The sequence below is a fragment of the Eubalaena glacialis genome, chromosome X, assembly GCF_028564815.1.
Source record: "Eubalaena glacialis isolate mEubGla1 chromosome X, mEubGla1.1.hap2.+ XY, whole genome shotgun sequence".
NCBI lineage: Eukaryota > Metazoa > Chordata > Mammalia > Artiodactyla > Balaenidae > Eubalaena > Eubalaena glacialis.
In genome coordinates, this window is record NC_083736.1 from 49,001,313 (window position 1) to 49,025,243 (window position 23,931).

A 23,931-nucleotide genomic window follows, 5' to 3' on the forward strand; every position below is an offset into this window, starting at 1 on the left:
GAGGTCGTCTAGTCCCATGGGTTTAAATATCATTTGCACACAGATGACTCCCAAATCTGTATCTCTAGTGTGGACCTGTCTCCTGAACTCCAGACCTGTATATTGCTTACTTGACATTTCACTAGCATTTCCAATAGGCACCTAAAGCTTAACATATCCCAAACTGAGTTCCTTGTATCTCCCCCACCTCCCAAATCTGCTCCTCCCTTGGTTTTCCTTATCTCAGGAAATAGTTGTTCGGCTGGAAATCTTAGAGTCATGCTTGACTCCCTTCTTCCTCTCATACACCACTTCTAATCCATCAGGGAATTTTGACCCTATTTTTAGATACGTCCACAATCTGACTATTTCTCCCCACACCCACAATTACTACCTTAATCCAAACTACCAACATTTCTTGCTTGGATAAATGCAACAACCTACTAACTGGCCTCCCTCTTTAAAGCCTTGCCTCCTTATTATCTGTTCTCTTCACAGCAGTCAGACAGATCCTGTTAAATCCTAAGTCAGACCATGTCCCTTCTTTCCTCAAAACTCTCTGTGGCTCTTGTCTCAAATCAGAGTAAAGGCCAAAGTCCTCACCAGGGCCTCCATGGTCCTATACTATCTGGTCCCCTGTCACCTCTTTAACCCCATCTCCTCCTTCTCTTCACCTTATTCATTATTCTCCAGCCACCAAGGCCTCCTTGCTGTTTCTTGAGTTTTTTCAGCACACTCCTGTTTAAGAGCCTTTACAATTGCTGTTCCCTTTGTTTGGAACACTCTTCCTCCAGATATTGGCAAATCTTATACTCTCTCTTCTTTCAGGTCTTTGTTCAAATGTCATTTCCTCAGAGAGACATCCTTGATCACTCCTAAACAGCGCCTTCCCACTCACTCTTTATCTTCCTTGCTCTACTTTCTATTTCTTTGTAGCACTTATCCATAAACTGACATATACTTCCTTGTTTATTTTTCCCTTATCTGCCTTCTCCACTGGACTGTAAGCTCCTTGAGGGCAGGGATTTTGTCTGTATTAATTGCTGCTGTATCCCCAGTACCTGTAATGCTGCCTGGCACATAGTAGGCACTCAACAATTATTTGTGGAATGGGCATTCCATACAGACAGCAGGAAAACACAGGGACCATGTTTCAGAGAACAGCAAGTAGTTAGATTTGGCTGGAACAGAGAGGTAGGGAAAGGAGTTATGGAGAGAAGTTTGGAGTGGTTGTGTAGGCCTAGAGAATAAAGAGCTTTGAACAGTAGACTCAATTGAGTTCATATGACAGTGAAGACTAGATATGGAGAATGGGAGTCCAAGATAAATCTTGAAGGGGGGGATGGGTCAGAGCTGGTCTTTGAGGAGTGATAGATAGTTCCATGTCCTAGAGAATATTACTGCAACTCTGTAAGCGGCAGGAACAACAGTCTCTATTTTACAAATGGAAGGCACAGGTACTGGGGGTGGTTGGGGTAGAATGAAGTTATTTGACCAAAGCAGCAGTTTCTAGGAACACTTGAGGAGGATATGCAACCTGCAGAAAAGACCACTCAGGTGGGAAGTGTTTCTAGGCAGCTGAAACAGACTATTGCTGTGGCTGGGCTCATGTGGGGGTGGGCTGAGCTGGCATTGCCTCAAGGTCTCCTGGGGGTTGTGGGGGTGTAGGGTGGGGCTGGTCTGGCAGCAGCACACTGGGGCTTCTGTGTGTGTGCTGCCTCCAGCAAGCATACTTTCCATGGAGTCTGCCCAAAACATTTCCTCCAGCATGCTTTGCTTAATTAAAAAAATTATTTTGGAGTTTTTGCTATTAGAGCAAAAATCCACATTCTGTCTGGCTGCTTAGCTCTTGTATCATTTGACCAGCAACCTCTCTGGTGAGCCCCCATACTCCAAACCCATGCTGCCTTTTTTGCCTTTGATCTTCCTGGGTCACCCACACACAGTGATCCTGGTCCCTTCCAGTCTTACCCATATGGAAATCCTGTTTCCCGGAAGCTTTCTTTGACTACCTCACCACCTCTCCCATGAACTCCCTTGCCAGGGGCACACTGCCTACCTCCTCCAACCTTTCCTCTCTTCGGGGAAGTGCCATCTGTCCATCAAGGCCAGCAGGTTCCTGATGACAAAGTTCAGGCTCTAGGGCTACTGTTAATAGAGGCTTACAGATTGTTTATAGCACAAAGCCCACCTCTGGTGAGGGGGTCTGAGCAAAGGCCGAAACTCTGCACATGCTGGCCTCATTCATCTGCTAAATCTGAGTCACTCTTCCCGAAGCTCAAGGCCATTTTCTAATTCACACTAAGGTATTATATGAGCCAATGAGGCTCCACCAAGCTTCTCCTTATCTGCTCCTCCTCTCACGTTTACCATCTCAAAGAAGGCACTGTCATCTACCAGGTCAGACAAGCTGAAATCAGGTGGGCACCTTCTATCTTTACTTACTCCCCACATGTATGCACCAGGTTGTTTCTCCCTCCTTATGGTCTCTCAAATCCCACCCCGACTGCACTGTTCCAGCCCTCAGCAGCCCTTATGCGGATATTGCCCCAGGCTCCTTACTGAGCTCCCTGCTTCCCAGCTGGCCCCTCCAGCCCACCCCACCTCACTATTGTCACTCCTTGCTTAAAACCTTGCCATGTCTCCTCATTATGGGCCACAGTTATTTCTAAAGTGGGGTGCACACACTCCAGGGGTGCTAGAGTGTGTACACTCCAACACACACTGAGGGAGTGGGAAAACAATGTTAACACTCTACTTATAGGGTTTTCTCCTACATTGTCTATGTATATTTTTGCATATGTTTCATAATGTACCTAATATATTTGCTCAGTAGTATATTTATAGACTTTATAAATTAATAAATAATATATATTTGGGAAGTACGTGATCAATTTTTTCCCGATGGGCGTGCAAACACATAAGATGGTTTGGAGACCATCAAGTAAGGGCCAGGTGTTTGGTCTGGCATTGGCAGCCCTCTACCACCTAGTCTTTCCTTACCTCTCCAGTCTCAATTTTGACCACTCTCTACCTCTGCTTGTGCCCTACACTCTGGTGACACTGAAGTCCTTCCAGTTCCCCTAATGAGGAAACATTTATTCCTGTGCTCCTTTTGCCTGGATTCTCCAGCCCTGCCCTCAGCCTGCTTGCCCGATGAACAGCTCATATTCTGAACCTCAGTTTAGGTGTCATCTTTGAGAGGCTTTCTCTGCGTGGGGCTGGGGAACTGACCACTGTCTCCTGGTAGGCCTCGCCATTCCCACCATCCTGCATTCACGCTTCTCTTTCTTCCCAGCATACTTTATTAAAATTATCTGCTTTCATTTTTTTAAAAAATTTTTTTAATTTCAGATAACGAATACTTTTTAATTTGTTTTATTTTTGGCTGTGTTGGGTCTTCGTTTCTGTGTGAGGGCTTTCTCTAGTTGCGGCAAGTGGGGGCCACTCTTCATCACGGTGCGCGGGCCTCTCACTGTCGGGCCTCTCTTGTTGCGGAGCACAGGCTTCAGACGTGCAGGCTCAGTAGTTGTGGCTCACGGGCCTAGTTGCTCCGCGGCATGTGGGATCTTCCCAGACTAGGGCTCGAACCTGCGTCCCCTGCATTAGCAGGCAGATTCTCAACCACTGCACCACCAGGGAAGCCCTCTGCTTTCATTTTTATTTCCCCCATTAGACTGTGAACTCTTTGGGAGCAGGACCATGTGCAATTCATCTTCCTCTTTCCGTAATACCCAGCCCAGTGTAAGTCACACAGTCAGCATCAGGAAATGCTTGTTAAAAAAATAATCAAGCAAATATTATCAAGGAAATATTATCTGCCCGCCACTAATTTTAGCATATATTTTCACATATATTAGCTCATTTAATCCTCTCAGGTGGGTTCTAATTTTTTTTTAATTTATTTATTTTTGGCTGCGTTGGGTCTTCATTGCTGGGTGCGGGCTTTCTCTAGTTGCGGCGAGCGGGGCTACTCTTCGTTGCAGTGTGTGGGCTCCTCATTGCGGTGGTCTCCCTTGTTGCGGAGCACGGGCTCCAGGTGCACGGGCTTCAGTAGTTGTGGCATGCGGGCTTCAGCAGTTGTGGCTCGCGGGCTCCAGAGCACAGGCTCAGCAGTTGTGGCGCACGGACTTAGCTGCTCCATCGTATGTGGGATCTTCCTGGACCAGGGCTCGAACCCATGTCACCTGAATTGGCAGGCGGATTCTTAACCACTACACCACCAGGGAAGCCTGGTGGGTTCTAATTTTATCCCCATTTTACAGATGTGTAAAATGAGACTCTGATAAGTGCCATGATTTGTCCTGAGTCCCATAGTTGGCAGAACCAGGATTCAAACTCAAGAGTGCATGCTCTTTATCACTATGCTCTGCTGAAAGAATGAACAAAAGAATGAATAAAACAGTGAGTTTGGAAGCAGACTTACATGGTGAAATTGGAGATAAAGGTGAGGCGAGGTAGATCCAGGTCAAAGATGACTTCATGAGCCTTGGCATGCGGACTGAACAGGACAGAGGTGACCAAGGTGTGGGCATAGCGGGAAATCACAGTAGAATGCATGGAATAGCTTTTCATCAACAGCTGAGGGAAGACAGGGATGTGGGTTAGGTAGACTCTATCCTTGGCCTCCATGCACTAGTACCCAGGACTCCTGGACAGGCCTCAAGGTACAAGTGGAGAAACTGAGGCCCAGAGAGGGAAAACAGCCTCTGTCATTCATTTTGTGGATCTGCCTAATATTTCAGTGAGCTTTACCAAGTCTCAGACCCAAAGGCTCACAGAGGATCACAAATCAAGGGACCTCTGGACAAGTGCTTCTCCAACTTTAATGTGCACATGAATTTCCTGGACATCTTGTTAAAATGCAGATTCTGATTTAGCAAGTCTGGGGTGGGGACTGAGATTCTGACTTTGTAACAAACTCCCAGGTTATGTTGATGCTGCTGGTCTATGAATTTTACTTTGAGTAGCAAGGCTTTAGAATATAACAGAGTGGCTGTCATTCATTGAGCTCTACTCTGTGCAAGACACTGTGATATATGTGTCTATAACTATATCTATATCTATTCCCTTTTTAGGAACTCAAGTGTAAAGGATTGCACCTGGGTACTTCCCTGGAGGTCCAGTGGTTAAGACTCTGCACTTCCACTGCAGGGGGCACAGGTTTGATCTGGTTGGGGAACTAAGATCCCGCATGTCGCACGGCAGGGCCAAAAGAGGAAAAAAAAAAAAAAAAGAATTGCACCTGATAAGTACAATCAGACACTGAAAGCATGATAAGCATTTGGCATCCATGATCTTATTTAATCCTCACATCGGCTCTATGGGCTACATAATATTATTGTTCATATTTTACGGATGTGTTAACTGGGCCCAGAGCCTGAGGCCGCACAGCAAGTAACATATCGATCTTCTTCCTGACCTTTCCTGAAGCCATGATCCCTTCATCTACCCACACGTCTAGTTCATTCTCAGTGTGGGGCAGTGGGAAATGAAGGCATTTGGGGTCAGATGGACCTAGAATCAAATTCCAGTTCTGCCACCTCTTAACTGTGTCAATCTCTGAGCCTCAGTTTCCTCTTCTATAATAGTAGATAGCTTAGCTATCTACTTAGCTATAATAGTAGAGCTTAGCTTACAGGGATGCTGTAAGGACTAAATGAAATAATAACTCTAAAATACCTGGTGGAGCACCTGACATATGCTCAGAAAATAGTAACTCTTTCCTCTGGCCCTAGTTTCCTAGGACTGAGAAAGCAGACCAAATAACCTTCCGCTGTTGCCCCCAAGGAGCTAATTTCCTTGCAAATCCTGGAGCTCTGTTCCCTCATCCCAGATCTAACCTTTGTGCTTGATGAGGAGGGCCCAGAAGGTCCCTGGTATGTCAGTTCCAGGAGAATGGTCAGCAAAAAGGTGATACGGATGAGGCATCTCCACTTAGACATGATGCCACCTCTGGCCTGGGGCTGTTGTTCACATCCAGAAGGTCTGGGCCCTATCTCCAAACTCGTGCTCTTTTAAGCCTTCAGGTATCCCTTCTCTTGAGAGGGAGGGACTATCCTGAAGGGTGGGGAAGACTCTGAATGTGGCATTGAATCAACACAAGCCAGGATTGTCCAAGAGCTGGGGTTGGCATCTTGCCTGGAGAGGGGCCAGTTCCATGCCTCCCTTTTTCCCATCATCCAGCTGTAAGATGAATGGAAACTAAACATACTAGAGTTCTGGGTCTGTCTGTTTGCTGTGTTGGCCCAGGGTGGGGTTTTTCTTTCCTATAAACATCCACAGGAGCCCAGTAACTGAGGCCAGAGAAAGGTCACTTAGCACTGATCATCTTAAAAAGGTAGCTGATATGAGAGAGGGGTTGGTGGAGCAAGGCCCCAATCCTGGTCCTTTCTGGCATGGATTTTAGCCTTGAGACAGGAAGGATTTACTTAGGGTCCCATAAAAATTGACTCCTACAGATATGAGCCTTACTATCTCCAGAATATTCAGAGGCCAAGACAGGCTAGGGTAGGACTGAGAAAATAAGATAGTGGTTCAAAATAGAACTACTGGACTCAGACCATCTGGGTTTGTCTCAGTTCTGCCACTTACTGACAGTGTAATATTGTGAAATTTAATTAATTGCTCTGCAGCCTCAGTTTCCTTACCTATAAAAAGAGAATAATAATAGCACCTATTTCATAAAGTTGTTATGAAGATTAAAAAAGGTTGTACTTTCACAGTACTTGGCACATGGTAAGCGTTCAGTAAACATTAGCTGCTAGGACTAGAGCTGGATGAGGCCTGATTGATCTCGAAAGTATGGGAAGCTCCCTGTCCCTCCGGAGACCTAGGTGGGGGAGGGGTGGGGAGATGCTCAGTTGATGGGCGTCAGTCTGTCTGTGGGAACCCAGAGATGTTCTGGACTGTGTCTACAGGAACTGTGGAGGGCAAGAGTGAGAACTGGAGCTGAGAAAGAAAATTACTTGAAGGTGTGCACACGGGACATCAGCATCAGTCAGAACCCCTATCCCTCTGCCCTTTCCACCCACATAGAGCACATGCAGCCCCAGCACTTACCTTCAGGCAAAATCTCTAAAGACATTTTACAAACTGCGTAGGGAACATTCAGACTTGTCCTATGGCATTTGGTACCGCATAACAAAGCCTCCTCATTCTTGTATTTGGTGACCCATGGCCTGTCAGTTGCCACCTCCCCCAAGTCCACATGAGGTTTCCTGTCAGAATTTCCTCATGGGAGAGAGCCCTAGCTAGAAAAACAGCTCTGCTTATACAACAACAGAGAAACTCACATCAGCTACCAGTCCTTTTCCCTTACTTGGGATGGATAACCAAGGGTCTTCAGGCAAATTAAGGGAAACTGCAGCATGAAAGCAAAAGACTAAAATAAGAAAATAGAACAACTGACCCCAGAGAAATTTGGGAATTTTGGAAAGGAAAGAGAATTTCAGAAAAGAAATGATAATATCCTCAGCAAATTTCAAGAAGGTAAAACCTGAATAAAACAAGAAGTAAATGCCACAGAACAGGAACAATCAGAGAAAAGAAAGACTCCTTAGGGATGGAAAGTAAGTTGCTGAACTTAAAAGAAAATCAACAGAAGGACTGGGAAATAAAATTGAGGAAATTTCCCAGGATGCAGGGCCAAAAAACAAAGAAACACAAAGTAGGAGAGAAAATTTAAGAGATGAAGATTAATCCAGCAGGTTCAACATCTGAATAACAGGAGTCCTAGCCAGAGAGAACAGAAAAAATAAAGGACAATTTGTCAAAAACTTATTAGAAGTTAATTTTCCAAAGCTGAAGAAGGATTTCCAGAACAGGTGCCCAGAACAGTGAACCCAGGTAACAGTGGATCCAACCCAAGCAATTACTACAACAGCCTCCTCACTGGTCTTCAGCTTCCTACTTTGTCATCCCCGCTCCCCCTTCACCAGTATATTTTCACAACAGCCAGAGGGATCCTTTTAAAACCCAAGTCAGATACTCTCCCACCTCTGCTCAAAACCCTCCTGTGGATCCCACTGTGGCTTGGCTTACAGGGCCCTATAAGATCAGGCCCTCATTACCTATCTGACCTCATTTTCTATTACTTCCCTCCTTGCCTTCCTCCACTAGTCTAGCAACACTGACTTTTATGTTCTTCAAAAATGGCAGGCACGAGACAAACAATGCCAGGCACAGTCCTGCTCTAGGGCCTTTGCACTGACTGTTCTTTCTATTTGGAATGTTCTTTCCCCAGGTATCCACTTGGCTAGCTCTCTCACTTCATGCAAGTCTTTCTTCACATGCTACCTTTTCAGTGAGTCTTTCTCTGACCAACCTATTTAAAACTTCAGTAACCTCCCACTCTCACTGGCATTCCCTATCCTTTTTACCCTGATTTATTTTTCTCTATAGCACTGATAACACTTAAACTTGTTATATATTTTACTTATTTATCTGATCATTTTCTCTTTCTTCCTCACTAGAATATCACCTCCATGGGGACAAGGATCTGTTTCACTGCTGTATCCTCAGCTTCTAGAACAGTGCCTGGCACATTGTAGATACTGAATAAATGTTTGTTGAAAGAATGAATACAATAAAGGCAAATAATTCGAGGAATAAAGAAAGGCTATTAGAGAATCCGTGTGTGTGTGTGTGTGTGTGTGTGTGTGTACCTGTTCAAGAAAATCATGGTCTAACTACAAAGCAAAATAAAACATAACATGATTATAAGCAGCTGATGGAATATAAGAGGGACTCCCTTTGACCTTGATAGTAGAAACATTCTCTTTGAAGAGGCCGAAAGATTGTGACATAGGACTTGTAGAGAAGGAGCTGTATTCCTGGCTCACTACTTGGCTGGGTTTTGAAAAATATTTACATAGTCATGATAATGTAAATCATGACTGGTTTTCCGGTTTTACAGTCAACATGAAGACAAAGCAGGGAAGAGCTGGTTCTGGCTGCAGAACAGAATGTAAATGTTAATAACCTAGACAATGTGAAGGAAAGATCAAACTGACAATGTGGGTCATTGAATGGGCAGAGGGAGGGTGGTGGCTCTAACATCCTTGTCCTAAAAAGTGGGTAGTCAAAATTATCTGTCAAAAATGGATGGAATAAGGAATAAAGGTTTGAGTATACATATTTTTTCAAGTTACAAAGTTAACTAGGAACAAAAAAGGAATATCAGCGTTAAACATTGCAGGGGAGTGGAGGGAAAAGTGAGGCAGTGTACAGAAACAAAGCCCTCATTGTCATACTTGGGAGTCAACAAGATATTGTCTAAATTTTATAAACCAAGAGACAAAGTATATACATGTTATCTAGAGTTGTAAAGGGAGCCACCAGCAGAACTAAGTGCAAGAACTGTTCTTTTTTTGTTTGTTTGTTTGTTTTTTATAAATTTATTTATTTTATTTTATTATTTATTTTTGGCTGCGTTGGGTCTTCGATGCTGTGCACGGGCCTTCTCCAGTTGCGGAGAGCAGGGGCTACTCTTCTTTGCAGTGTGCGGGCTTCTCATTGAGGTGGCTTCTCTCATAGTGGAGCACAGGCTCTAGGCGCACGGGCTTCAGTAGTTGCGGCACGCGGGCTCAGTAGTTGTGGTGCACGGGCCTAGCCACTCCGCGGCATGTGGGATCCTCCCGGACCAGGGCTCGAACCCGCGTCCCCTGCACTGGCAGGTGGATTCCCAGCCACTGCGCCACCAGGGAAGCCCAAGAACTGTTAAAAGGTTGCTTTGAGGGGGGTGGGATGGAGATGGGGAGAGTCAAGGCAGGGGACCATTGGTTTTTATCATGTGCTCCTTCTGTACTGTTTGATTTGTTGCCATGTATGTGCATTACTTTAATAAAAATAAGATCCTAAAAACTTCATGTTGATCTTACAACAAAATAGTTATATATCCTATGACACTTTATGACAATATCAGAATGGATATGTAGATATCCAATTAGACTTGCCTCCACGGAGGAAAATCACACTGTAATGTGCCTTGCATATGTTTATGAAGAGGGTTGGAAAGGATATTATGGGACTTAAAACATTGGCAGTACTTGAGCATAGTAGTGGAGGCTCTGGTATTTGGCATCGTACTGGCCTGGGTTCAAGTCCTCTCTCTGCCATTCATTAGTTGCTCTGTCATGGGCAAGTTACCTCCCTCACCCCCAATTTGTCCGCCACAAAATGAGGCTAATGCTCATACAGTAGAAATGTAAGCCCCTCAAGAGAAAGAGCCACCTCTGTAGAGGTGCATAATATATAGTTGATGCTCAACGTCTGCATGTGAGGCCCGAACCTGCCTCAGAGGTATGTGCTGATGAAGGACTCAATGTGCAAAGAGCAGGGGAGAAGGAGTGTTAGTTCAAAAGTGGGTAGCCGGTTTCCTCGTCTATGGGAAATTTGCCTTTGGTTTAATAAAATGTAGTCATTTTGGCTGTGGAAAGAATAGCTCTCAGGGCTTAGAGTGATACAAAATGAATTAAATTGCCCTGTACATAAAAGGAAGAAAACAATGAGAATTCACCAGCAGCTCAAGGGAGAGGGCACATGAGCCTGGAAATGGAAAGGAGGGGAGCTGCTTTCTCTGTGTATTGGGAACAGAAAGAGCCCAACAGCGATAGGGAGTGGGGTCCAGGAGAAGGGTTGGTTAGGAAGCTTTTCCCAGTGATGGGAAAGGCTTAGGAAATGTGAAGAACAGGAAAGTCTGATGTCCAATATTAAGTTGGTTGCTAGGCTGTGCTGTACAACTTAGATGACTAAAGAAGTGATAGGTAGCCTTGGAAGGAAAACTTTGCCACTTACTCCCAGCCTTCAGAATTTTCCAACATTCAGAGGTACTGATTTTTATATAGTTTGAGGGAAGGGAAATGTGTTAGGAGAGGACTGGTGGTGAGGCTATTCTGGGCTTCTCATGTAAGCTTTAGGTGTCTGAAATCTTGGATGCCCCGGTACTAGGCAGTTTCATCCCCTGACATTCTGCAGTAAGCAGTCTTTAGCCTGCCTTTCCTTATCTCCTGAACAGAGCTGCTTGGTGATAACTCAGCTTTTCATCTTTGTTCCCAGTTAATATGTAGGATCTATATGATTTCAGGTATTTGCCTGCTGATTTATGAATGCTGGAAACCGGTCTGGGACCCAGCGACCTAGGTTCGTCAGAGTTTATGGGCAGATGCTGAAGTTCAAAAGATTCCAAGAGTTTACAAAGAGAGAAGGTGGGAGGAAATCTCTCTAGTCAAATGATGAAGATTGTAAGTTAATTTATTTTTTTCTCTCCTGTTAAGGTTTCATCCTGTCCTCTGATCCCCAGATCATAAGATGAGTGGTTATGGTATTATGCTACGAAGGTGTTTGGCATTGAGAGGGGACTGGGGAAGTTTGGCTTTGAAAGTCTCTGGGAATGCCTCTCTGATGGACATGGACTGAGATTTTGCCTGAGTCCCTTGAGTCCAATATCTCCTAAGGATCTGACTCTATATTCTTTTAAAGTTACCCCAGGATCCCAAAGGCCACAACCAGGGCTTAAAATGTTGTGGAATTTAAAATGATGGAGGTTGTAACAAAGGGTAGATATAACAGAGGGCGTTCCATAGGGAAGAAATCGTATGAGCAACGGCTCCTAAGTAAGAGAAGGCAGGGCACATCTGGTAATAGTGAAGTGTTTGTTTGGAATATACGCAGTACTCAGAAAAATAGCAAGAAAAAGCCTGGAAAACTAGTCAGGGCTAGATTTTGGGAGAGTCTCAAAATCAGAGTCAGACATTTCTTGAAAGAGTAGTTTATGCTCATTGTCAGGAATACCTCACCTGCAATTCACATCTCAACTCACTGCAGTCATAAAACTGCTGCATGGCATAGACTCCCAAACAGTGGCTTCAATAAGACATACATGTATTTATCTCACCTAAAAGAAATCCAGAGTTAGGCAGTCCAAAGTTTGTATGGTAGCCCTATGAAATTGTTAGAGATCCCGATTCTTCTCAGTTTACTCCTCCACTATCCTTAGGGTGTGACCCTTATCCTCATGGCCTTTATTCCAGGAGGTTATGTGTCCAGGTAAAAATCAGATTTTCTATTTATAGGGAAGGAGAGGAGAATGTATACTGGAGTAAACAGTTATCAACCTATGCCACAAGTGTGAAACTATCCCCTCCGAGGTCACCAGAGACCAGACCACTACCTGACTGCTACAATCCCTAGACATTTTTCAGGACTTTTCTTGACCTCTGGGTAGTATTCAACACTATTGACCCCTCCCACCTTTTGAAATATTCTCTTCCCTTGGTTTTGTGGCATTACTTTCTCCTGCTTTTCTCTCTGTTTCCTTGGTCATTACTTATCTGTCTCTCTCCTGGGCTCCTTTTCCTTCACCTATGCTGAGGTTGCTGTTGACCTCCAGGCCTCTTCCCTGGGCCCCGTCTCTTCTAAGGTTTTTATTCTTCCCAGGCCCAGGGAAGAGCCGTTAGTATTCCATATCTTAGTGAAAGGGGTTACCATCTACACATTTGATCTCTCAAATTAGATTCCCAAGAGTTGCCTTTGACACTTCCCTCCTCCTCACCCCTTTCCCTACATCCAATTATTCATAAAGCCTTGCTTTTTATTTCTTTAATATCTTCTGAATTCAATCACTTCTCATGACCTCCACTGCTACCACTCTAGGCCTAACCACAATCATTGCTTACCTGGATGACTACTCTCCCTTTTTCCAGGAAGACATCTAATTCATACTCCTAATGGGTTAGGCAGCTAGAGTGGTGTTCTTTCTAGAACACAAATCTATGTTGCATCCAAGCCTAGAACCCTTCAATAACCTCTCAGTGTTCTCAGGATCAAGACCAAAGTCTTTATCTTGGCATTCAAGGCTTGCCATGATTTGAAAGGGATGGGAATTTGGGGTACTAGAACTGGAAGAAAGGAAGGGCTGTGTCTAGTGTGAAATAAAGCCCTGTAGATGGGGGGAGAGAACCTAGGAGGCAAGAAAGTGGTGAGCTGATGTCACAAACTTGGAGGGAGCAACAATTTAGAGAAAAAGTCAGGAGAACAGAAGGCCACTATGAATATCTGTGAAGTATGTGTGTATGTGTGCATGTGTATGTTGAATTGTCCATAGAACATAGGGATTCATATTTTATTTGCTTAATAGAGGAAAAGGTGACTTCATAAAGCAGAAGACATAACCATTTGAATTACTTTTCATATAGGAAACATATTGAATATTAATTCTATAACTGACCACTGTGTTGAATTTTATTATGGTTTCTAACAACATTAATTGATGCTCTCAGGTTGTCCAGGTCTGCATTCATATACTCTGTAATTAATGATAATGTTGTCTACTTTCAATTTTTTATACATCTTATTTTGTTCTCTTGAATAGACCCAATTATTGATACTTATGTGAATTTATTACGTGGTAAAGGTGCCATTTCAAATCAGTGGGGGAAAAGATGGATTAATTTGCACATGGTGTAGGGATGAGGCTATATTTTTGGAAAATGATTAATCCTTATACAAAATAAATGTTGAAGTGATCAAACATTTAAATGTAAATAATTAAGCCATAAAACTGCTTGGAATAAAAGCAGTGATTATTATAACATAGGAGTGTGGAAAGCATCTCTAAGCATGAAGCAGAATCTAGTCATGGTAAAGGAAAACCTGATACATTTCACTACATAATAATTAAACCTTTTTGTATAGCAAATATTATCCTAAATAACATGAAAAATATTTGTAGTATATGCAACACATAAACGTGCAAGAGACATTGCTGGTGGAAATGTTAATCTGTGTATCTTTTTAAAGTTGACAAGTTTTGTATCAAAATGGAGTCAGCACTGCTTGTAATAGTAAATAAAAAATGGAAACAATCTAAATGTCTATGTATCTTGGACTGGTTAAATACATTATGGGACATTTACAGAGAAAAGATTATGGAGCAGTTAAGAAAAATGTGCACTATGGAAAGCTGTTTAGAATATATAACTTGGAAAAAAAAACACCAAACCCTGGTCACAGAACAGTAGGTATAGTGTACCATTTGTGGGGAGAAAACCCAAATAATTAGTATATAAATAGAAACAAATCTGGAAGAATGTATATCAAAACGTTAATAGTGGTTGTTTCTGGGGCATGAGATAAGTGTGGCCTTTCATTGGTATGTTACATATTTCTGCATAATTTGAAATTTCACAACTACAACACGTTACTTTTGCAATAAGCAAAAAAATACATATATATAAAAATAAATATATTCAATGAATGAATCGCTTTGAGGCGGTGGTTTTGGTTTGGAATGGCTTCAGACCGAGCCTGGTACAGTGGCATAAACACGGGCTTCGGCGTCAGACAGCCCCGAGCGGGGCCCCATTGCCCCACCCCCGAGGAAGGAGAAGGGGGGTGGCAGGGGGCTGCGGAAAGGGGCTGGGCTGGGCTGGGCTGGGCTGGCTGCAGCTCTAGTCCAGGAGGCTGAGACTTCGAGAGGGACTGAGAGAGGGCAGACGAATTCCGGACTCGCTAGAGGACAAGGTGAGGGACGTTGAGATCGGGGTTTCCAGACAGTGGTTCCAGTCCCCTCGAACCTAGAGCCAGGCAGGTGGGCAATTTTTACTGCACCACTGAAGCTAGGGGAGAGGCTACTCGGAGTGGGATGTAGGCAACGAAGACGACCGAGAGAGTAGGAGGCTGTATGGACTGGAGAGCAGAGGCTAGTTGAGGAAGAGGGGGAGAAAAACTGGGAACCGGGCGTGTTGAGTGGTGGATGGAGAGTATGAGGGGGAAGGGGAATACTGAGGGGAAGTGGAAATTCAGAGAAGAAAACAGGGGATGTAGAGAAGGGTTAAGGAATACTGGGGGAAGGGGTGCAATGGTAGCATGAAGGAGGATGTAAGGAATGGGAATAAGGAATTCTGTGGGGTAAATAGGAACAGCGATGGAGAAACAGGGAGCAGGGAGCAAGGCAGAGGGAATACGGAGTGGTACGGCGTGGGGGATAAGGAATGAGGAGCGGGCGGGGGGAAGGGCAGACTGGCTGGGACGGAGGCCCCCTAGGGAGGCGGAAAGGGGCGGGACCACTTCCGGCCTGGAGGGGGGAGGGCAGTCTCTGAGTTTATGAGGGGCTCAGAGGGAGTGGACGCACTCAGGAGTAGTAGAAGGACGAGGTGAGCAGCGAGGCCCAGCTCTGGATCCGAGCCCGGGAGGGGTCGGCCCCACCCTCTGGGATCTGGAGAAATCCTGCTCTAAGGACCGGATCGTACCGGATCCATCCGGCCGGGAAGGGAGGGGACAGGACCCTGTTTGGCTGGGCCCAAGATGGAATCACTAGCTCAATACTGATTTGAGGAGGGGGGTGTATAAGGGAAGGGGCGGAACCAAGATGCGCTTGGCCCCTGTTTGGAGGGGGGCGTATAATGAAAAAGGGCGGGACCGGACGGTGCTGTGGACTTGGGCTGGATGTCAGTAGGGGAGGGGCCTGGACCACCAGACGCTGCGACAATTTGAGAGGGAGGCTTGTTGGGGAGGGGGCGGGACCGAATGGTACTGCGAACTTGGAGAGGGGCGTGTTGGAAAAAGGTACTGGACTGAGTCTCTATTACGCATGCGCACTATGGATCTCTGGAAAGGGGCGTGTAGTGAAGGGCCAGCTTGGAGACGAGCCAGCTGCCGAATGCGCATGTGCATGGTGGACATCAAAGAAAGCTTCTGCTGGGAAAGCGGGCGGGGCTGAGATGGGCCCTGCAACGGATGCGCATGCGCACTGTCGACTTGTGGCTGGGGGGGTGTGCACTGGGAAAAGGGGCGGGGTCCTCAGAGCTGCCGCGCTGGCACATCTTCCTGGAGTAGGGGAGGGTACGGCTGCAGAGAATTGAGATCTAGGCGCTCTGGATTACTGAATTTGAGAACGGAGTCCTTGGGGGGTGGGGGGAGGGTTTGGGATTGGGACCCTAGGGAAGGTGGGTATCAGCCTCCAGGCAGAGCGGGAGAGAGGACGTTAAGTGAGCTCGCCTCTTGACCCAGGCCTTCTCTTCTTCAGGCTCAGCTCTTGCCAGGCCAACTTGAGACATGTCTGACACAAGCGACAGTGGTACGGGTCCAACCCACTTCCAGGTAAGCCCTCCTTCTGCCCTCTCCCTAGCTGCTTTTGCTCTCCAGCCCCTGTTGCTGCCCCAAATCTCTTGGCACCTCCCCTCCCCAGCCTTTCTCCATCTACCTCCCTGCTTTGTTGCCGCCTCCCTCCCCCAAGTAGAGGGAGGGAGGAGGAAGGAAGGCGGGAGGGAGGGTAGGCCCGCCCCTCTGCTGCTCAGAGGAAAGGGAGGCCTTGTTGGGCTGAGGTGGTCAGAGCACACTGCAAGTAGGAGTTAGTATAGGTCAGAGAAGTGAGGCCCTGGAATTTTGGGGCCATTTGCCTAGTTGGGGGTGGGGAGAAGGTCTGTGAGCTTCCCTGTTTCCTCTTGCAGGCTGAAGCTTCAGAAGAGGACCGTGACTTGAAGATGCAGACCCTATTGACAGTGACCCAGAACTTGGAGGTCTCAGAGACACCGAAGGCCTCAAAGGCACCAGAGGTCTCAAAGGCCATGAAGGTCTCAAATGCTGCAGGAGTTTCAAAGACCACAGAGGTCTCAAAGGCCACAGAGGCTCAGGAGGTATCTGCCACTCAGGCCTCAGCTACCACTAAGCTGACTGATACCCAGGTTCTGGCAGCTGAAACGAAGAATCCGGCAGCTGAAACCAAGATGCAGAATACTGACCCTCAGGCTGTGACAATGCCTGCTACTGAGACCAAAAAGGTCAGCTGTGGGGCTGATACGAAGGTCAATACAAAGACCCTGGAGACTGAGGCTGCTGCCTCTCAGGCTCTGGCAGATGAACCTGAGCCTGAGGGTGCAGCTGCACAGGCTCAGGAGAATCAGGATACTCGGCCCAAGGTCAAGGCCAAGAAAGCCCGAAAGGTAAGACCCTTGTCTTTCTATTTCTCTCAGTTGGTTCATGGTTCTGTAAACCTTTAGAAAGTTCCCTCTGCTCATCAAGGCTGTGGCGGGACACTAAGAGAAATGTGATATAATTCCTGTTTTCAGAAAGCTCACAGACTGGTGGGCACGTGAGACAGGAATACGAACAGCTGCAATCTGAACGAAATGCAGTTTATATTTACATATTAGCTACCATATGTCAGGCCTTAAGCTAGGCACATTCACACAGGTTATCTCATTAAATCCTGAAAGTAATCTAGTTTTGTAGAGAAGGAAGCTGAGTCCCAGAGAGGTGGAGTGACGTGTCCAGGGTGGTATAAGCAGAGCCAGTGGTGCACACAGGAGGAGGAGAAGCCTCAGGCCCCACCCTTGGGTTGCTCCTGGCCTGGTGGGAAGGTGAAACTCCTGCTTGGAAAACAGTGAAAGACAAATCCAAGACTCAGGCTGTTACTACAAGGGTGGGATTAGAGGGGACTTCAGGAAGAGAGAAGATGAGGAAAAAGGACCATCTGCATCATCTGGCAATGTTGTGCTTGCTCTCCATTGATGCAGGTGAAGCATCTGAATGGGGAAGAGGATGGCAGCAGTGATCAGAGTCAGGCTTCTGGAACCACGGGCGGCCGAAGGATCTCAAAGGCCCTAATGGCCTCAATGGCTCGCAGGGCTTCAAGGGGCCCCATAGCCTTTTGGGCCCGCAGGGCATCAAGGACTCGGTTGGCTGCTTGGGCCCGGAGAGCTTTGCTTTCTCTGAGGTCACCTAAGGCCCGTAGGGGCAAGGCCCGCCGCAGAGCCGCCAAGCTCCAGTCATCCCAAGAGCCTGAAACACCACCACCTCGGGATGTAGCCCTTTTGCAAGGGAGGGTAAGAAACCTGTCCTCTCCACTCAGCGTTATTCACTGCTTTGCCTGCCCTCTTCTCTGCCATCCTCTCAAGTCTTCTGCAAGCATGTTTTGATCGTTCCATCTTTTCCTCCTCTCCCAGGCCAATGATTTGGTGAAGTACCTGTTGGTTAAAGACCAGACGAAGATTCCCATCAAACGCTCAGGTAGAGTTCTACTAACCCTCCTTTCCCCCAGCTCTGTTCTCCATTGCCCTCTCCCCCATGTGCTGAGGGCATTTCTTGCTCTCCTGCTCCCACTTATGTCCTCCTAAAGTTCTAATTTGGCAGTAGTAGTATCTCTGTTCATTAGCTCAGAACCTGTTTGTGCCACCCACAGCAGGGTTGGTAAAGGGTCTTTAGTTTGGGTATGGGGGCCACCCGGCTTCACTTCTGCCCAGGTGCTCGCAACACTCTCCCCTTGCAGACATGCTGAAGGACATCATCAAAGAATACACTGATGTGTACCCTGAAATCATTGAACGAGCAGGCTATTCCTTGGAGAAGGTGAAGGGGCAGACCTGGGGGATGGGTGCAATGGGGTAGCCTTGAATCAAACAAAGGTGTACATGTCTCTTCTGGGGGGTACCTCAGAGACTAATCCAGCCCCATCACTGTGAGGATGGGCAGACAGTGGCCTAGCAAGGGGCATAGACTAGCTTGAGGTCACACAGCAAGTCAGTGGTAAAATCACAGCTAGGACCCAAGCCACCCAGCTTAGTCCTGACTTCTGTCCACTGCTGGACATGTCCTATAATGTACTTCAGATGCTCATCTCTCCCTTTCATTCCCCACTCTCTGGCTGCCTAGATTCCCACTAATCACAAAGATGATGTTGATTAAAAGTAATGCATTTGTTGCCTGTTTGCCGTGTGCTGGCCACTCAGCTAAGTGCTTTAAGTGCATTATCTCACTGATGTTTCTCTCTCTCTCTCTCTCTCTCTCACACACACACACACACGCACACACACACACACACACACACACACCCCTAGGCACAGGGGGAGCTGTGGGATGCCCAGGAAGCTGAATTCTGTGATCTCACAAGCTGTTTTCCCCATCCACAGGTATTTGGGATCCAGTTAAAGGAAATTGATAAGAATGATCACTTGTACATTCTTCTCAGCACCTTAGAGCCCACTGATGCAGGCATACTAGGAACGTAAGCTGGGAAAGGGCTGGGGTGGGAGGGAGGCTTCTGCTTTTGCCCATGGTACTACTCCATCCCTGTCCTCTCCCCACATCCCCTTAGGAAGTCAGGAAAGACAGAGCCTAAAAACCCCTATTCCAGCTCCTGCACGTAATTGGAGCCCTGCACACAATAGTGATACCTGATTATGATTGACTGGAGGGTGTAGAAGCCTGGGGCAGGGCACTCCTACTGTCAGGTTTTCTGTTTCTCCGGAAGCTTCCCAGGAAAGCAGACCTGTCATTGCTTATCTCTTCCTGTTGGCCTTGGTAGAATGGTTCTCACAGGAGGGCTTTTTGGTGTGAGTGGCTCATGATGCTTGTAGGGCAGGAGCATCAGTGGGGCTGTGCGTAGAATTCTCTTGGAGCTGAAGGGTCTGGGAGAGCAAGAAGGGACTCACATTGGCCTGGTGTCCGGGTTGTACTGGGTTGACAAGTACAAGTACAATTCTATCCTCTCAGCAACCTGGGGAGAGGAGAATGTGATTTTCCCATTTTATGAATAGGAGAGTCTAAGTGCCTTGCCCAGGGTCACATAGAGCTTGAAGCACAGACTGGGCAGAATTCTCTCATATCTGAAGAATCTGGGAGAAGCTAGCCTAGTGAGCTGGCTGGTGTGTTTTTTTTGCAGATGGCTGCTGGATGTAAACCTTCTCTCTGTCCCATTATTCTCCTAGGACCAAGGACTCACCAAAGCTGGGTCTCCTCATGGTGCTTCTTAGCATCATCTTCATGAACGGAAATAGGTCCAGTGAGGGTGAGTGGCTGGGCTGGCAGCTGAATGGGGGGTCATGGTCGGAATTCCACATGTTCATTTTCTATCCCTGTTTCCTTTTGCCTCCCCTTGCAGCTGTCATCTGGGAGGTGCTGCGCAAGTTGGGGCTGCGCCCTGGGTATGATTGGGCTCTGTCAGTGCTTGCTGTCTGTGTTGTCCTTTGGCAAGAGAAGATGGTCCCAGGATTGCATCAGCCTGGTGGTCTGGTGGAGTGGGCGGGGTTGCTGGACTGGGTAGAGGGTCCAGGGTTCTGACCTGGGTGGATGGGGAAATGGTCCTGAACTCTGCTGTCTGCCTCACTGACTCTTGGGCTTCTGTGGAGCTTCCATCTTATGTTGGAAGCCTCTTTTCCATGTTGGAAATGTCTCTGCCCACATCTGGGAAGTGCAACAGCCCCGATTATATTTATCTATGTATGCAATTATGTATGTATGTATGTATTTTATCATTTTCTGCTGTCAGGATACATCATTCGCTTTTTGGGGATGTGAAGAAGCTCATTACTGATGAGTTTGTGAAGCAGAAGTAAGTGTCTGTCTAGTGTTCCTGTGTTCCATGCATTTTGCCTGTCTTAGAACTGAGTAATAAAGCTGTGGTGCACGTGCGTGTGCGTATGCAGGTGGTAGTTTATTCCTGAGGTAGTGGCAGAGAACAGAAGCACACATTTCCTGACCTACTTGTACTCTCACATATGCCTTTGGAACAATTCTTCAAGGGAGGGATTGTCATCACCAGTATTGTACGCGTGAGGAAACTGAAGCTCAGAGAGGTGAAGTAATTTGCTCAGGGTTATTATACAGGTAGCAAACGGAAGAGTTGTATTTAGATCCTGGCCCCAATACCTTGGTTCTTTTTTACTATGCTAGCTAGGGCTTCATAGAAATTAATCTCCATAAAGAAATGCCATAGAATGGTAGCTTTAAGCAGCCAGGTACTGTGCTGGGGTCTTGACTAGTACATCTCATTTCATTTTCATAACTACCCTGCAGAATAGCTGCTGTCACCTCATCCCCTGTATCAGTTGAGGAGCCTAGGGCTCGGAGAGTGGAAGTCTGAGCATGGCCCCGGCTGGTAAAGGATCCATTTGGACCTGAAGCCCAGACCTCCTGACTTTTCTGGCCAGGGCCCACCCTGTTCTTGGTCCTTGGAGAACATGTGTGCACTCATACAGGTGTACCAGCACACACCTGTGGGCTCACACACAAATGGTCGAGAGTATGCATGGAGTCCACTGCTCTTGGTTGACTGTTTCTTCCCGTACAGTCATTTTCTAGGGTGGAATGTCCCAGGGTTCAGCCAGGCCATGGACGAGCCCCATGGAGGGTGTGCTCAGAGCAGGGGGCCTGAAGAAATGGCTCCTCTGTTTACAACACACCCAACAGGAACCTGGGTTATTGTGACAAGGGGCACAAAACTCGTGGCCTTCCTATGAACAAATACCCTACACGTGCCCCCTGCACCTCCACATGGCTGCTGGGCAGGACCAGTGAGATAGGGCTGAATATTGGAAGAAAAGCTGCAGTATTTAGTGGGGGAGTTTGCCACCTAAATGCATGAGTGGGCCATGAGTGGTCTTACAGACATAAAGGCTTTGAACCTCTCTTTTCAAGGTACCTGGACTATGCCAGAGTCCCTAATAGTAATCCACCTGAGTATGAGTTCTTCTGGGGCCTGCGCTCTTACTATGAGACCAGCAAGATGAAAGTCCTCAAGTTTGCCTGTAAGGTAATTGGAGAGCTGTCCAAGCTTGGCATACCAAGAGCATGGGGTGCCACTGTTTGGGGTAGGCTGTGTGCAGAGCAGCCTGCAGCTCATGCATGAACATTCTGAAGCTTGTATTAATGTGCAAACACTTTATCTGAATAGTTTAATCCTTACAACTGACATGTCATTGCCTTACTGCAGATGAGAAAACTCAGGCTCAGAGAGGTTGTCAGGTGTTATGTCCAAGGTCGCAGAGATAGTAAGTGTCAGAGCAGGGATGGAATATTAGGTGTATAATTACTAGTAGTATTTATTGTATTACTATAATTTGCATCCTGTAGGCGCTCAATGCTCAGATTCTGATCCTTCAGATGGTTGTTATTTCTGTTTCAGGTACAAAAGAAGGATCCCAAGGAATGGGCAGCTCAGTACCGAGAGGCAATGGAAGCAGATATGAAGGCTGCGGCTGAGGCTGCAGCTGAAGCCAAGGCAAGGGCTGAGATTAGAGCTCGGATGGGCATTGGGCTCGGCTCTGAGAATGCTGCTGGGCCCTGCAACTGGGACGAAGCTGATATTGGACCCTGGGCCAAAGCCCGGATCCAGACGGGAGCTGGAGCTGAAGCTAAAGCCAAAGCCCAGGAGAGTGGTGGTGCCAGCGCTGGTGCCAGTGCCAGTGGCAGCTTTGGTGCTAGCACCAGCCTGACAGCCACTCTCACGTTTGGGCTGTTCGCGGGCCTTGGTGGAGCTGGTGCCAGCACCAGTGGCAGCTCTGGTGCCTGTGGTTTCTCCTACAAGTGAGATTTCAGGTATCTATTTAGACTTGGGGGCAGCCGGGCCTCATGGGAATGGGATGAGGAGCTGGGTGGTTATAGGAAGGCCAAGGTTGGAGGACCACATGGAGAGTGTGAGAAAACACTACTTTTGGCATTTTATTCCTTCTTTTTTGGTGGATATCAATTGACTTTTTGATTTTCTTTTACTTGTGTTTTCAGATATTCCTAATCCCAGCAGTCTTTCTCTTCGAGCCAGGGTGCATCCTCAGAAACCTACTCAACACAGCACTCTAGGCAGCCACTATCAATCAATCGAAATTGACACTCTACATTAAATCTATTTGCCATTTCTGAGTTTATTGCTTTTTTTGGTGGGCTGTCACATTTTGGTATCACATTTTAAAATGAATTGGGAAAGTTTCCACCTCAATCTGTGCTTAGCTTTAGGTGACATTGTCAAATTCAGTAGAGCAAAATTAGCATGTTTCTCTGGGATAGGTTGGGCCCCATCTCTAGCCTATAGAGAAGGCAGGATTGCAGTGGTGTGAGGAGTCATGGGGATTGTAGGCATAGAGGACACACTTTGAAGAAGAGCCCTGAGGTGGGCAAGTCTGGAGCAGAAAAATAGAGGAGATTGAACATCAAGTATAGACTCTCCTTTTGAGAAATTTGGGTGGGACAAGAAGGAGGGAGAGGGAGGTAGCTAAAGGGAGATACAGGAACAAGTAGGCATTTTCTTGGGAAAAGAGAGAGACTTGGGCAGGCAGGAGCCAAAAGACAGGGAGATGTTGAAGGCTGACTCGTGCAGCCCAGTCCCTGAGGAGGTGGGTGGGGAGGACCTGTGGGAAGGGACTGTACAGAAAGGACTTGGAGAGGGGACTGTGGAACGATGTTAGGCAGTGGGGAGGCCCCAGTAGAGCATGGAGCCCATGGTTTTTGGTAGACCCCTTCCCCGTGGCAAGGTGCTCAGTAATCTTGTAGGAATCAAGATGAGTGTTAGTTTATTCCAAGGTTTTCGTTCTGTTGTTTGGTTGTGGAATAAGAACAAGACCAAGGGCAGTGAGTGTGTGAGTCTGAATCTTCGTTACTGTATCCACAGTGTCTGACATATAGTAGGTTCACAGAATGGTGGAAGAGATGGACCATGGGACCCAGGCAGGCTTGGTGAGGAAGATGAGGATATTGTGTGACAGACTGGGAGACAGTGCAGGGGTTTGTGGACAGGAGTCTCTGAAGTCTATGAACAAGGCAGAACATTAAGTGAATATACTAAGTGCCTGCTACGTGCCATGTTCTAGGTGTCTGGGAAGGAATGTTGAGAGAACTGGAAGGATAAACTGGGGCACTAGTCAGATGGTCAGACAATGGGATGATTATATTTAAGAAGACAGCAGAGAGAACTCTGGGTGATGGGAAGGTCCAAGGAGTAGGTGGTTAATTGGGAGAGAAGGTGATGGTTCCTAGACATGAGGGGTCAATGGCCTGGGAAGATGGGGTATTGGTTGGGTTATCCATTTGGACAGTGAAATCACCCAGGATGGAGGCAGGAGTTGGGGTAGGGAAGAGCACTGTGAGGCAAGTGCCAAAGTCCCCTCGTGTAGTTGAAGATGTCCTCCCAGCTCCAGTGCCCACTAAGGCATGCGGCCCGCAGGCAATCAGAGATCCACCTTT

At 46.8% G+C, this 23,931-nt stretch overlaps 2 protein-coding genes and 1 non-coding gene across 4 annotated transcripts in view; 2 read left to right on the plus strand and 1 right to left on the minus strand.

Annotated features, from left to right (window-relative positions):
- The window catches only part of ITIH6 (inter-alpha-trypsin inhibitor heavy chain family member 6), a 41,565-nt gene extending 35,641 nt beyond the window's left edge, over positions 1 to 5,924 (minus strand). Inside the window, 2 exon segments of the mRNA XM_061179183.1 lie at positions 4,406 to 4,560; positions 5,823 to 5,924. Of these exon segments, the coding sequence (XP_061035166.1) occupies positions 4,406 to 4,560; positions 5,823 to 5,924 (257 nt within the window).
- An 8,481-nt stretch (positions 5,925 to 14,405) lies between these two features.
- MAGED2 (MAGE family member D2) lies at positions 14,406 to 22,614 on the plus strand. Of its 2 annotated transcripts, none has more exons than XM_061178050.1 (13): positions 14,406 to 14,502; positions 16,007 to 16,080; positions 16,431 to 16,922; positions 17,496 to 17,804; positions 17,925 to 17,988; positions 18,248 to 18,327; positions 18,888 to 18,982; positions 19,686 to 19,765; positions 19,859 to 19,901; positions 20,246 to 20,308; positions 21,394 to 21,508; positions 21,881 to 22,293; positions 22,480 to 22,614. In XM_061178050.1, the coding sequence occupies exons 2-12, from the start codon at positions 16,036 to 16,038 to the stop codon at positions 22,283 to 22,285; spliced, it is 1,791 nt and encodes a 596-aa protein (XP_061034033.1). In that variant the 5' UTR covers positions 14,406 to 14,502; positions 16,007 to 16,035; the 3' UTR covers positions 22,286 to 22,293; positions 22,480 to 22,614. The 2 variants fall into 2 exon arrangements, with proteins under 2 accessions (XP_061034033.1, XP_061034034.1); XM_061178051.1 differs by lacking the exon at positions 14,406 to 14,502 and adding an exon at positions 15,057 to 15,134.
- On the plus strand, positions 21,104 to 21,232 carry LOC133082814 (small nucleolar RNA SNORA11). The gene has a single exon (XR_009699031.1). It is a non-coding gene; the product is annotated as a small nucleolar RNA SNORA11 (small nucleolar RNA).
- Positions 22,615 to 23,931: the final 1,317 nt, after the last annotated feature.

Excerpts from the sequence above, each read along its gene's own strand:
- MAGED2 (XM_061178050.1), top strand. The coding sequence starts at position 16,036 with ATGTCTGACACAAGCGACAGTGGTACGGGTCCAACCCACTTCCAG. Across the intron at positions 16,923-17,495 it reads AGGCCAAGAAAGCCCGAAAG|GTGAAGCATCTGAATGGGGA; the intron begins GTAAGACCCTTG and ends CCATTGATGCAG. Across the intron at positions 19,766-19,858 it reads CGGAAATAGGTCCAGTGAGG|CTGTCATCTGGGAGGTGCTG; the intron begins GTGAGTGGCTGG and ends CTCCCCTTGCAG.